At 44.1% G+C, this 14,799-nt stretch overlaps 1 protein-coding gene across 3 annotated transcripts in view; it reads left to right on the forward strand.

Moving 5' to 3' along the window:
- HNRNPM (heterogeneous nuclear ribonucleoprotein M) overlaps positions 1-14,799 on the forward strand; it is a 32,046-nt gene that overhangs the window by 13,874 nt on the left and 3,373 nt on the right. For 2 of the 3 annotated variants that reach the window (XM_073324312.1, XM_073324314.1), the window contains exons 7-10: positions 4,812-4,913; positions 8,532-8,576; positions 9,176-9,250; positions 10,530-10,628. In XM_073324312.1, coding sequence (XP_073180413.1) covers positions 4,812-4,913; positions 8,532-8,576; positions 9,176-9,250; positions 10,530-10,628 — 321 coding nt within the window. The remainder of the gene's footprint in view (positions 1-4,811; positions 4,914-8,531; positions 8,577-9,175; positions 9,251-10,529; positions 10,629-14,799) is intronic. The other variant, XM_073324313.1, reaches the window with a different exon arrangement.

The following is a 14,799-nucleotide window of genomic DNA, read 5'->3' on the forward strand; positions in this document are numbered from 1 at the left end:
GCCCAGGGGTCTCAAACTCAAATGACCACATGAGGACTAGTACATTGGCCAGAGGGCCGCACCACTGACGCCCCCGCCCTCACTCCACCCATTCCATGAGGCCCTGCCTCACCTCTTCCGCCCCCTCCCTGACCCCAGAGGGTGCAAGAGGTGTGCAGGGTGCAGCAGGGGGCTCAGGACAGGAGGTTGGGGTGCAGGAGGGGTGTGGCGGGGGTTGGGCTGCAGGAGGGCTTTGGGGTGTGGCAGGGGGCTCAGGGCAGGGGGTTGGGCTGCAGGAGGGGTGTGGCAGGGGGCGGGCTCTGTCCCGGTGTGCACTGGGGTCAGGGCAGGCTCCTTACCCCCAGGCCGCTCCAGGAAGCGGCCTCCCCCACAGGTTCCGGCCACTTCCTGGAGTGGCACTGGGGCAGGGCAGGCAGGGAGCCGCTCTAGGTAAGCGCTTGTGGGGCGTGCAGGGAGCTGGCAGGCCGCAGAAAATAACCCTGTAGGCCACATGTTTGAGACCCCTGCGTTAGCCTCTGTGGTTTGGGGACCCCTCAATCAGTTCTGGGTCAAGGGAAAGTCAAGATGGTGTCTGGAAACATCATGCTCCTTAAAGGAAGGAGGCTGGCTTTCTGCTTTGGACTCTATAGCATTTAAGTATCATAGAATATTAGGGTTGGAAGGGACCTCAGGAGGTCATCTAGTCCACCCCCTGCTCAAAGCAGGACTGATCCCAGACTAAATTATCCCAGCCAGGGCTTTGTCAAGCCTGACCGTAAAAACTTCTAGGGAAGGAGATTCCACCACCTCCCTAGATAATGCATTCCAGTTCACCCTCCTAGTGAAAAGGTTTTTCCTAATATCCAACCTAAACCTCCCCCACTGCAACTTGAGACCATTTGTTCTGTCATCTGCTACCACTGAGAACAGTCTAGATCCATCCTCTTTGGAACCCCCTTTCAGGTAGTTGAAAGCAACTATCAAATCCCCCCTCATTCTTCTCTTCTGAAGACTAAACATCCCCAGTTCCCTCAGCCTCTCCTCATAAGTCATGTGTTCCAGTCCCCTAATCATTTTTGTTGCCCTCCGCTGGACTCTTTCCAATTTTTTCACATCCTTCTTGTAGTGTGGGGCCCAAAACTGGACACAGTAGTCCAGATGAGGCCTCACCAATGTCGAATAGAGGGGAATGATCACATCCCTCAATCTGCTGGCAATGCCCCTACTTATACATCCCAAAATGCCATTGGCCTTCTTGGCAACAAGGGCACACTGTTGACTCATATTCAACTTCTCGTCCACTGTAACCCCTAGGTCCTTTTCTGCAGAGCTGCTGCCGAGCCATTCGGTCCCTAGTCTGTAGCGGTGCATGGGATTCTTCTGTCCTAAGTGCAGGACTCTGCACTTGTCCTTGTTGAACTTCATCAGATTTCTTTTGGCCCAATCCTCCAATTTGTCTAGGTCCCTCTGTATCCTATCCCTACCCTCCAGCGTATCTACCTCTCCTCCCAGTTTAGTGTCATCTGCAAACTTGCTGAGGGTGCAATCCACACCATCCTCCAGATCATTTATGAAGATATTGAACAAAACCGTAAAAGTTTCTCAATTAATTCCAAAACCACCTCTAGTGACACTTCAATCTGTGACAATTCCTCAGATTTGTCACCTACAAAAGAAGTCTCCGGTTTGGGAATCTCCCTAACATCCCAGCTGGCGGGAAGGGCCAGGGTAAGAAGAAGGGGAAGGTCCCCACTAAAAAGACCAGGCCCTCCATGGCAGGGACTGCCCCCACTTCCACGGCCCCGCCACCGGCCGCAGCGTCCCTACTCGCTGCTCCCTTCACCAGCTCTGCGGGTGACCCTCCTCCGGCCCCCAGGGCGTATGCCCAGGTGGTGGCAGCCCCTCCACCTGCTGCTATGTCATCTCTCCCGCCCACCACCTCTGCTACCATCTATAGCAGCCGGGGCCCCTTTCCCACCATGACCAGGAAGTACAGCATCTTTTGCCTCCTGGTGCCCACCTCGCCCCATGTGGAGTCCTGAGGGCGGTGGGGCCCATGGCCATTGTGGCAACCTCCAAAAAAAACCCCCAAAAACCTCAGCTGTGAAGACTGAAGCAAAGAATTCATTTAGTTTCTCTGCAATGACTTTATCATCCTTAAGTGCTCCTTTTGTATCTCGATCGTCCAAGGGCCCCACTGGTTGTTTAGCAGGCTTCCTGCTTCTGATGTACTTAAAAAATATTTTATTATTACCTTTTGAGTTTTTGACTAGCTGTTCTTCAAACTCCTTTTTTGGCTTTTATTACATTTTTACATTTAATTTGGCAGTGTGTATGCTCCTTTCTATTTACCTTACTAGGATTTGACTTCCACTTTTTAAAAGATGCCTTTTTATCTTTCATTGCTTCTTTTACATGATTGATAAGCCACGGTGGCTCTCGTTTTTTTTTTTTTTTTTTAGTTCTTTTACTGTGTGTTTTAATTTGGGGTATACATTTAAGTTGAGCCTCTATTATGGTGTCTTTGAAAAGTGTCCATGCAGCTTGCAGGGGTTTCACTCTAGTCACTGTACCTTTTAATTTCTGCTTAACTAACCTCCTCCTTTTTGCATAGTTCCCCTTTCTGAAATTAAATGCCACAGGGTTGGGCTGTTGAGGTGTTCTTCCCACACAGGAATGTTAAATGTTGTTACATTTTGGTCACTATTTCCAAGCGGTCCTGTTATAGTTACCTCTTGGACCAGATCCTGAGCTCCACTCAGGACTAGATCGAGAGTTGCCTCTCCCCTGGTGGGTTCCTGGACCAGCTGCTCCAAGAAGCAGTCATTGAAAGTATCGAGAAATTTTGTCTCTGTATTTCGTCCTGAGGTGACATCCCCAGTCAATATGGGGATAATTGAAATCCCTCACTATTACTGAGTTCTTTATTTTGATAGCCTCTCTAATCTGCCTTAGCATTTCATCATCACTATTATGGTCTTGGTCAGGTGGTCGATCATAGATCCCTACTGTTATATTCTTATTAGAGCATGGAATTACTATCCATAGAGATTCTATGGAACATGTGGATTCATTTCAGATTTTTATTTCATTTGATTCTACATTTTCTTTCACTTATAGTGCCACTCCCCCCATCCCCGCATGACCTGTTCTGTCCTTCCGATATATTTTGTACCCCGGAATGATTGTGTCCCATTGATTGTCCTCACTCCACCAGGTTTCTGTGATGCCTATTATATCAATATCCTCCTTTAACACGAGGCACTCTAGTTCACCCATCTTATTATTTAGACTTCTAGCATTTATGTACAAGCACTTTAAAAACTTGTCACTGTTTATTTGTCTGCCCTTTTCTGATGTGTCAGATTCTTTGTGAATATTTCTCATCTGATCTGGCCCATACTTTATCCTTCTCCATCCTCTCCTCCTGACTAAAACCTAGAGAATCTCTCTCAATAGACTCTCTCCTCTAAGAGAAATCTCTGTCCGATCCACATGCACCTCTGCAGCAACCTGCTTTCCCCCATCTCTTAGTTTAAAAACTGCTCTGCAACCTTTGTAATGTGAAGTGCCAGCAGTCTGGATCCACTTTGGTTTAGGTGGAGCCAATCCTTCTTGTATAGGCTCCCCCATCCCAAAAGTTTCCCCAGTTCCTAATAAATCTAATCCCCTCCTCTTGACACCATCGTCTCATCCACACATTGACACTCTGAAGTTCTACCTGCCTTCCTGGCCCTGCGCGTGGAACTGGAAGCATTTCTGAGAATGCCACCATAGAGGTCCTGGATTTCAGTCTCTTTCGTAGCAGCCTAAATTTGGCCTCCAGGACGTCTCTCTTACCCTTCCCTACGTCATTGGTACCTACGTGTACCACGACCACTGGCGGCTCCTCCCCAGCACTCCACATAAGTCTATCTAGATGCCTCGAGAGATCTGCAACCTTCGCACCAGGCAGGCAAGTCGCCATTCGGTTCTCCTGGTCATCAAAAACCCAGCTATCTATGTTTTTAATGATCGAATCTCCCATTACTAACACCTGCCTTTTCCTAATGACTGGAGTTCCTCCCCAGGAGAGGTAACCTCAGTGCGAGAGGATACCCCAACATCTTCTGGAAGGAGGGTGCCAACTATGGGAAGGTTTCCCTCTGTTCCCATTGACTGTTCTCCTTCTCTGGGCCTTTCATCCTCCTTAACAACGCAGGGGCTGTATGACCAGCACAAATGTACAGTGTCCTGGAAAGCCTCACAACATACCTCTCTCCCTCCTTTAGCTCCTCCAGTTCCGCCACCCTGGCCTCCAAGCCTGTACACGGTCTCTGAGGGCCAGGAGCTCCTTGCACCGAGTGCACACATACGCCACCTGCCCACGGGGGTGTTGGCTGTTTTCTTTCCTTGGCTATTGCATGATCAAGAACAATACTCTAAAAAGGATGAGGTGTTCTCCACTGGATTCCCACTGATCTCAAATTGAGGGGTGTTAACTTTTTATATTGATTCATTTCTTATCCTCCATTATCCAAAAGTAAATGTTCATTTCTTTTTTCTATCTTGCTGTTTAGAAGACTTTCAGCTCCTGCATCAGGGCTGACCTTGGAAAGTACCTAAATGGGTGGAGGGAGGGAGATGCTTGAGGAAGTAGAGAGAGGTGATATCACACTACCTGTCATCTCTCTTTCAGATCAACTGCAGAGCTTTGAGAGTTTTCACTTAAGTGCTAGAAATACAGACCCAAGAGGGGGAATCCACTGATCTTCAGAATAAAATAGTAATTTTGTGACTTCAAGAACAAAGCTTTCTGTGCCAAAAAATAAAGAAATTACTTTTGTCTCTAGATGGGCTTGGTGGTATTGGCATGGGACTAGGACCAGGAGGTCAGCCTATTGATGCAAATCATTTAAACAAAGGCATGGGAATGCCCAACATGGGACCTGGAGGTAAGAAAATCACAGCTCTTACTGTGTGTGTGTTTCATTAAGTCTTTTTCCTAGCTTTTCATATGACCTCGGGTTGCTGTCTTTTCAGTAAAGAGAACCCAAAACGTGCTTCAAAAAATCCAAACTGCTAAAGTAAATACTTTTCCTCCTTGATGACCCAAACTAGAGTGGATTCATGTACCACCTTAAATTATATTAGTTCATGTACCACCTTAAATTCTAAATGAATAGATGGAACATCAAGCTCACATATCACCAGTGGTACATACACCACGCTTTGGGAGCCCCTTGTCTAGTACATCTCATTTTCTGGCTCTCGTGCACTAGGAGCAAACACTACAAGGGGATGTTACACTTCAAAGTATGAGAGGTTTCAGAGTAACAGCCGTGTTAGTCTCTATTTGTAAAAAGAAAAGGAGTACTTGTGGCACCTTAGACTACCAATTTATTTGAGCATAAGCTTTTGTGAGCTACAGCTCACTTCATCAGATGCGTACTGTGGAAACTGCAGAAGTTTTTATACACACGAACCATGAAAAAATGTGTTTATCACTACAAAAGGTTTTCTCTCCCCCCACCCCACTCTCCTGCTGGTAATAGCTTATGTAAAGTGATCACTCTCCTTACAATGTATATGATGATCAAGGTGGGCCATTTCCAGCACAAATCCAGGGTTTAACAAGAACGTCTGAGGAATGGGGAGGCGGGGGAGGAAAAAACAAGGGGAAATAAGTTACTTTGCATAATGACTTAGCCACTCCCAGTCTCTCTATTCAAGCCTAAGTTAATTGTATCCAATTTGCAAATGAATTCCAATTCAGCAGTCTCCCGCTGGAGTCTGGTTTTGAAGTTTTTCTGTTGTAATATCGCAACTTTCATGTCTGTAATTGCGTGACCAGAGAGATTGAAGTGTTCTCCGACTGGTTTATGAATGTTATAATTCTTGACATCTGATTTGTATCCACTTATTCTTTTATGTAGAGACTGTCCAGTTTGACCAATGTACATGGCAGAGGGGCATTGCTGGCACATGATGGCATATATCACATTGGTGCATGTGCAGGTGAATGGGTCTCTGATAGTGTGGCTGATGTTATTAGGCCCTGTGCTGATGTCCCCTGAATAGATATGTGGGCACAGTTGGCAACGGGCTTTGTTGCAAGGATAGGTTCCTGGGTTAGAGGTTCTGTTGTGTGGTATGTGGTTGCTGGTGAGTATTTGCTTCAGGTTGGGGGGCTGTCTGTAGGCAAGGACTGGCCTGTCTCCCAAGATTTGTGAGTGTGTTGGGTCATCCTTCAGGATAGGTTGTAGATCCCTAATAATGCGCTGGAGGGGTTTTAGTTGGGGGCTGAAGGTGACTGCTAGTGGCGTTCTGTTGTTTTCTTTGTTAGGCCTGTCCTGTAGTAGGTGACTTCTGGGAACTCTTCTAGCTCTGTCAATCTGTTTCTTCACTTCCGCAGGTGGGTATTGTAGTTGTAAGAATGCTTGACAAAGATCTTGTAGGTGTTTGTCTCTGTCTGAGGGGTTGGAACAAATGCGGTTGTATCGCAGAGCTTGGCTGTAGACAATGGATCGTGTGGTGTGTTCAGGGTGAAAGTTGGAGGCATGTAGGTAGGAATAGCAGTCAGTAGGTTTCCAGTATAGGGTGGTGTTTGTGACCATCGTTTATTAGCACTGTAGTGTCCAGGAAGTGGATCTCCTGTGTGGACAGGACCAGGCTGAGGTTGATTGTGGGATGGAAATTGTTGAAATCATGGTGGAATTTCTCAAGGGCTTCTTTTCCATGGGTCCAGATGATGATGTCATCAATATAGCACAAGTAGAGTTAGGGGCGTTAGGGGACGAGAGCTGAGGAAGCGTTGTTCTAAGTCAGCCATAAAAATGTTGGCATCCTGTGGGGCCATGCGGGTACCCATAGCAGTGCTGCTGATTTGAAGGTATACATTGTCCCCAAATGTAAAATAGTTATGGGTAAGGACAAAGTCACAAAGTTCAGCCATCAGGTTAGCCGTGACATTATCGGTGATAGTGTTCTTGATGGCTTGTAGTCCATCTTTGTGTGGAATGTTGGTGTAGAGGGCGTCTACATACATAGTGGCCAGGATGGTGTTAAAATATCCCAGGTCAGGGTTCCAGGGGTGTATCAGTGTGGATTTGATCTTGTGCTTTTTCAGGGAGTTTCTTGAGCATATGCTGTAGTTCCTTTTGGTAACTCTCAGTGGGATCAGAGGGTAATGGCTTGTAGAAAGTGGTGCTGGAGAGCTGCTGAGCAGTCTCTTGTTCATATTCCGACCTATTCATGATGACAACAGCACCTCCTTTGTCAGCCTTTTTGATTATGATGTCAGAGTTGTTTCTGAGGCTGTGGATGGCATTGCGTTCTGCACGGCGGAGGTTGTGGGGCAAGTGATGCTGCTTTTCCACAATTTCAGCCCGTGAACATCAGCAGAAGCACTCTATGTAGAAGTCCAGTGTGCTGTCTCAACCTTCAGGAGGAGTCCACCTAGAATCCTTCTTTTTGTAGTGTTGGTAGAGAGGTCTTATGCTCAAATAAATTGGTTAGCCTCTAAGGTGCACAAGTCCTCCTTTTCTTTTTACTTTCAAAGTAGTCTTCTACTGAAAAACCTATTAATGAGTTTGGAAAGCCTTTTGGTTTCAAAAATCTACATTTAGACCTCTAACTACTGGATACAGTGTTCCCTCTTATCAGTGTTCCTCTGTGGTGGTAATCTGAGGTGGGATTGCTTATTCTTGGGTCAGACTTTCTTTGTGTGTCCAACAGGGAAGTAGCACTTCACCTGGGGCTATAATGAACTATAGCAGGGGTTCTCAAATTTCATTGCACCATGATCCCTTTCTGACAACAAAAATTACTACGTGACCCCAGGAAGAGGGACCAAAGTCTGAGCCCTGCCGCCTTGGGCAGGGGGGCCAAAGCCCAAGGGCTTCAGCCCAAGACGGGGGGCTTATAACCTGAGCCCCACTGCCTAGCACTGAAGCCCTCAGGCTTTGGCTTTGGCCTCAAGCAGTGGGGGTCCAGCTTTGGCTTCAGCCCCAGGCCCTAGCAAATCTAAGCCAGCCCTGGTGACCCCATTAAAATGGGTTTGCAACCCTCTTTTTGAGAACCGCTGAACTATAGTTTGCTTCTTGTCAAAATAGAACACTGAAGTTCCAAGTCAGATACCTGAAGGTGGTGTATTTCAAAGTATTGTCATAATTCATAAGTGATTTGTGGCTTCCTCTAGATACCAAACATCAGTAACTGATAATTTGACCTCCATTTAGAATCCATAATTCTAAGTTGCTTGGAAAATGAATACTGGATTCATTACATGCTGCTGTGAAGGAATCCGTTGAGAAGTTGCATAATAATAACTTCCAGTTTGTGTGTGCTCATGATGTTTCTGCTGTTTTGTCCTTTTAGAAAGGATTCCATGTCATCTTCTCCCTCAAAGATCTTATTAGTAGATCCACTCGTTCGCTACTTTTCTCGTATAAGCTTTTAAACCAAAATCCAAGTCCCCATTCCTGCAAAGTAACTTGAGAAGCTTAAACATCAGATTGATTGTATGCATGTATAATTCCATCTGTAAATAAAGCTTTCTTTTTTATTTTGAGGAATGGGAATGGAAGGCATTGGCTTTGGAATGAATAAAATGGGAGGTAAGCTACTGTACATGCAGTTCTGAAGTGCAAATAGCTTTTTTATGTCTGTCTCTTTGGTATTAGCTAAAATTGACATAGGCTGACATCTGCCTGAAAATATCTTAATTTAGAAAGAATAATGCCAGGTAAGCATTTGTTAACTTGGAAACAGTCACTGAGTCAGTAGTGACTCTTGGTTTTTAAAGCAGTAGTAAGTTATGATGTGCTAATGGGTATTGTGCTTCTGGAGGGATGAGCTCTTCAGATGAAATATAAACCAAGATGTTAACCACTTGTGACTCTTAACAACTGCTACAGGATATTTACAAAAGCATGAGCTTGTGGCCATATTCCATCCTGAGACTAAACTGAACAGTTCAGTTACAAGGAATTTCTTCATTAATGCTAGTTTTAATTTTGTAAACATTCCCTTATGCCTCCAAAGTGTACCGTTTTGAGATGGCATTTTACATGTAGCTGCTTTTCGTAGAATATTTCTAGCAATATTACCAGAGTAAATAAGTGGAATAATGCCTTCTGATTCAGTGTGGTGACTTATTTGAAATGTACTTTTTAACGTTACCTTTATCTTAAGAGATACTATAATTTTGTTTCAGGGATGGAAGGTCCTTTTGGTGGCATGGACAACCTGGGTCGCTTTCCATCTGGAATGAATATGGGCAGAATGAGTGGTGAGGCACTGATTCCTACATTATAGATCCCCAGCCTCAATAAATGTCTTGTCATGGAACTCTTTTCAAATTTGGATGGTCTGATTGAATTCGTAATGGTTGGCAGTCCTGTTAAAGCATTGTATGCTTTAAGGCTACCTACAAAAGAAAGGAAAAGAACACATTTCCTCTATATTGTGTAAAGAGAACCTGAAAGCTTTATTTTTTTGCCGTTTTTACCACTAGCCGTAACAGCAGTGTCAAGTTTAACTTTTGCCATAGGTCTCCCTGGAAAACGAGAGTTTTCTCAATCTTTTCTTTGTAGGAATGGGAGTGATGCATCTTCAACAAAGATCTCATTTTTCACTTCTTAAAAATTTCAGTTAAAGATGCCAACAGTTCCAAGCAGCTTGACTAAAAATTCCTTTCCCCTCTCAGTTGCTCAAGTTTCACTTATAAGCTGTTTTTACTCAGTTCCCTAGTCTTCGGGGATGGATAAGACCTTACACCTTCACATGTAAATAAAATTAGGAAAACCCTTGAGTTTTGAAAACTCATTCAGCCTTTCTTCATCATGAAGAAGCAAAAATTATCACAATCTTTCCCTTGCAGATTCACATTTAAAAATAAATACTTGTTTGCTCTTACGGGATATAAAACAACCTAAAATTTCAAGAGCTTTTCCTGAAATCCTAACTTTGAGGAAATCTTGGCTAGCTCTTGGGAGGACCTGGATAGAATGAAATTACAGTTGTACCTGACAAGGTTTGGCTCCCACATCATCATAAGTAGGTTGATAGAGGAGTGTTGATGTTCTGTTAAGGGATAGAGCAGAGCGTGGGTTAGTAATCTATGTAATCCATAGATACAGGTCCTCCAAACACCTTGCCAAGACCCACTAGGAAAAGGAAGTGCGAGGATCTGAAATTTCAAAGTGTGTGTGTGTAAAAACAAAAAAAATACTCCACGTGTGTGGGTAGGTCTGTATCTCTAAGAAGCAGTACATGGCAAAAACACTTGTTTCACAGTTCACCTGCTAAAATATTACAAGAGACACGTTCTCTTCAGGTTTCAGGGTAACAGCCGTATTAGTCTGTATTCGCAAAAAGAAAAGGAGTACTTGTGGCACCTTAGAGACTAACCAATTTATTTGAGCATGAGCTTTCGTGAAGTGAGCTGTAGCTCACGAAAGCTCATGCTCAAATAAATTGGTTAGTCTCTAAGGTGCCACAAGTCCTCCTGTTCTCTTCAGGATGTCTTAAGTTGTTGTGGAAATATACTAAATTAATACTTTGTGCAGAGATGGATCGTGCAATGGGTGGAGGATTTGACAGAGACTTTGGAAGAAATGAGATGGGAATGTCTCGTAGTTTTGGAGACACCCTGGACAGGGGAATAGGTAAGCAAACAAAGGCTGTATTTGTGCTATGCGCTATTCATCTGAACTGTGCATACAATAGTTACAAGTAACGTTTGGAATAATCTCTTCTGCTGTGGTATGAGAATCTAGTTACAACTTTGACTAAAATTTAGTGTACTCCCTAAAATGTATTTGAAATCATGCCTTTTGAGAAACTAAGTATTCTCATGAGCTGTATGGGAGGTATCCCAGACTGAGTGGTTCTTCAAGTGATTACATGTGTTCATTCTGCACACAGTCATTGGGGAATTTTTCCCTCAGTGGTACCTGTTGGCCTGACTCAAGTGTTCTCTGCTGCTGCACACCATTGTGTGCTGGTGTAAAGAGCCGCTCTAGTTCCTCCTTACCGCCTAAGACAGCTCTCATTACCTCTTCACCATACTACTTTTGGCCTGTCAGCAGCTTGTTGGGCTTTCAGAAAAGATACAACAGTGGTAGCTGCTTTCCTGAGGAGGCTCCAAGTACAAGTCTACCCTTACCTGGATGACTGGCTAGTCAGAGGCTGGTCCGAGGCTCAGGTACTGTCCAGTCTCTTTCATTCAGTCAACTTGTAAAACCCTGGGTTTACTGATCAACTTAGAAAAAGCTTCTTTGCCCAGATCAGAGGATAGAGTTCATAGGAGCAGTGCTGGACTCTACTGAGGCCAGAGCTTTCCTTCCCGATACAAGGTTCCAAACAGTTCAGTCTCTTGTTGTAGATCTCAGTGCTTACCCACAACAGCTCAGAACTGTATGAGGCGCTGGGGCATATGGCCTTGTGCACATACATAGTCCAGCATGCCAGCCTATATCTCGGGATTCTTCAGAGTTGGCTGACCTCTGTTTATTCATCAAATCTTCAGCATCGCAACTCTGCTAAATGTGCCCTCTTGAGCATTGACTTCTCTAGACTGGTGAAGAGACCCAGTCAGTGTTTGTGCAGGCATTGCCTTTGTCTGCCCTCAATCTTTGTTGATGAGCTCCTCATCCCAGGGCAGACACGTCCATCTGTTCCCCTCCATACTCAGGGTTTATGGCCCCCCCGAGGGGACCTCGCCCTACATATCTGCATCAGGGACCTATTAACTGTGTGCCTTTCCTGTCAGGCTTTCCTGTGTCCAGACAAGGGAAAGGTCTGTTCTCTGATAACACAGTGGCAATGTTTTACCTCAGGCAGCACTGTCTTGAGCAGTTCAGAAATGGAATATTGGAGTGCCAGTTCAATCTTTCTTGAAGCCTCTTACCTTCTAGAGCACAGAATGAGTGGGCAGAATGCTGAAGTGGATCATTTACGAGTCCCCATATGGGGTCTCTCTGACCAGATGTATTCTTTCCAGAGTGGAGGAATTCCCACATAGGTCTGTTTGCAACCAAAGCCCAACAGGAGATGCCATCAACTTGCTATCTACCAGGTGGCAGTCCCATTTCCATCAGACGCTTTCCTGATACCCTGGAAAAGCCCTTCTATGTTGTTCTCCCAATTCCACTCTTACACAGTGTTGCTAAAGATCAAATGGGATCATGCCATCTATGTTAATAGCCCCAGAGTGGCCCAGGCAGCACTGGTTCCCCACTCCCCTGGATCTGTCACTGGAGGTTCTGATTTTGTTTCCATTAGACCTAGACTTAATCTCACAAGACCACAGTCAGCTATTGCACCCAAACCTATGGGCAGGCACTTAATTTAACAGCCTGGAGGCTCTGTGGCTAAATCCTAGATGAGTCTGTGAACTTGCTCCAAGCAAATGACTAGTTGAATAGTAGAAAGTCCTCCTCCATGTCAAAGTGGAAGTGTTTTTCCATCTGGTCTTTTGCCAATGCAGTCCTCAATTCATTATCTCCTGGATAACTTACTGCACCTAACACAACAGGGTTTAGCAGTTAGTTCTATCACTTAGTGGCAATATCAGCTTTCTATCCTCACATGGACAACCATTCTATATTTTCTAATGATATAACAATGAGATTTGAGGGGTTAGACACTGCGTCTCCTAGTCCATTTAGAGCTCATTGTTATGGCTCTAGTCAAATCTACATTTTTTTTTTTAATAAATACATTCCCCTTATTTTGAGAGATACAGAGCTGGTTAAGTGGAAATCATTTCACGCTTTCACAATACATTATGTATTGGATATGGCTTCCAATCCCAGTGTGGTAGAGTAGTACTCCAATCCTGTGCAAGTAGAACTCAACATCGCTCCATCCAATTTACTGTGTTGGTTGCCAAGCTGTCCCAAGAGTGGGAATATGCAGAGGACACTTGGAGAAATGAAGATTGGTTACCTGTAACTGGAGTTCTTTGAGATGGATTTTGAATATTCACATCCCCACACCCTTTCCCTGTTCCATTGGAGTCCAAATTAAAATACCTTAGGTTTTCTGCTCACAGAGAACTCTGGTTATAAGTAACGAACCTTCATTTTAAATGAGTCCGTGTTTAAAATCTACCTGCTAACCACATCAGTGAAAGGATGTGAACCGCTCTTATTCACTTATGTACTGCCTTTACCTTAGCTTATGTTAGCTGAAGTTTTATAGTTAGTAGTCAGTTTTTAGAATAAGTTTAGTTTAGATTTAGACTAGATCGTAAATTCAAGGGCAGCTTTATTGTTCAGTATACAAATGATCCCAGTGTGAAGAAACACTAGTTTAAGCGGTGCGCATTTTGCACAGTGCTCTTCCTGGCATTTCATGCACTTATTGAATGCCTAAAATGATTCAGGGAGAACCATTCCCTGGCACGTTGTGCTATCTGTGCCATATTCTTCCCACCTCGGGCCCAGAAAGAAAGACCAAATAAACGTCAGGCCCTTCTATTACAGTTCAAATTTTGTGGTGTACTATGTCTGCACGGTTTTCAAAAATGTCAGACTGCATCAGTGTAATCATTCTTCAGAAACATTGGGAAGTTGTAAATGAGCCTGAGCCTAAACATACCCTTTTTTCCCTTTGAGTCACAGTGGGGTTCAAATTTGTCTTAAGATATAAATGAGCGTGCAACATTTAAATACCAAGAGCGTATCCCTTCATAATAAAACACACCTGCTAGGTAAGACTACTCCCTAGGCATGAGCTGAAAATGTTAGCTGTCAGCAGTACAAATACCATATATTCTTTGTTAAGCCACAATTGCTCAATAGATGGCAGCATGTTCACACAATTGCATATAGTGCCTAATCCTGCTCAGACAGTTGCCAAAAGTCAGACAGTTGTTAAGTTAATCACAGCTTGCTTTCTAGCCAGTGCACATCTTTTCAAGGAGATGAGGGAAAGTTTTGGTGTGGCATAGCTGATTTTTGGGGCTAGATGTGCTCAAAGAAACTTTAGACATGGGTGGTAACTGAAATTACTCCTGTAGTTTGCAGAATACTTGTCACTAGTGTTGCCTTAACAATAAACCTGACACTCTTCAGGCCAAACAGATTTTCCAAGCCTAAATTATTGGTGACAAAACTAGGACTTGGTTGCAACCCTAATATACACTTGGCAGACATACAGAACTTTAAAAAGTAATTTATCTATAAACTCAATTAATGAGACCCTGTATTCCACAGCAAGTGACACCCAAATTGTATGGAAAGGCCCTCTGGTTTCTGAAACAGATGCACCTTCTGTAGCAGATTTAGGAGCGTTCAGAAATGGAGGAATACATGGAAATGATATGATCAGTACACACTAAAATCAAAGAAATAGTTAAAATGTTTGCTTCTCTCCACGTTAAAAAGCTAAATATACTGCAGGCTTTTGCCTTGGCAGTGACTGCTTGCACTGTTGAAGTTGTTACATGGAATCTGTTGGTTTTGGCACCCAGGAGAAAGCTAAAACTCTTGGTTTGCATCTCTTTACCACTTCTGGCTGGCAGGAGCAGAGTCCATTCCAATCCTTTTGGGAGAAGGGTCTTGAACTCATTCTACTCTCAGCAACTAGCTACCTCACTGCCCAACCCCAATATCTGCCACTGCATGAGCAGGCTCCTGTTTTGACAGCTGAAATGACACTTAAATTGTTGTGGTGAGCTGTGAACACAAATCCAACAACTATTTCTCTTGAATTTGCAAACTGTTTCAAACACTGCATCCCTTTACATTTGGTTGACATTTGAAAGCTTTATGCATAAGGGCTAGAAACTTGACTTCTAATAAAAAAAACCTAGGTTCTCAAGCACACTTC

Source organism: Lepidochelys kempii, chromosome 25, assembly GCF_965140285.1.
Source record: "Lepidochelys kempii isolate rLepKem1 chromosome 25, rLepKem1.hap1, whole genome shotgun sequence".
Taxonomy (NCBI): Eukaryota; Metazoa; Chordata; order Testudines; family Cheloniidae; genus Lepidochelys; species Lepidochelys kempii.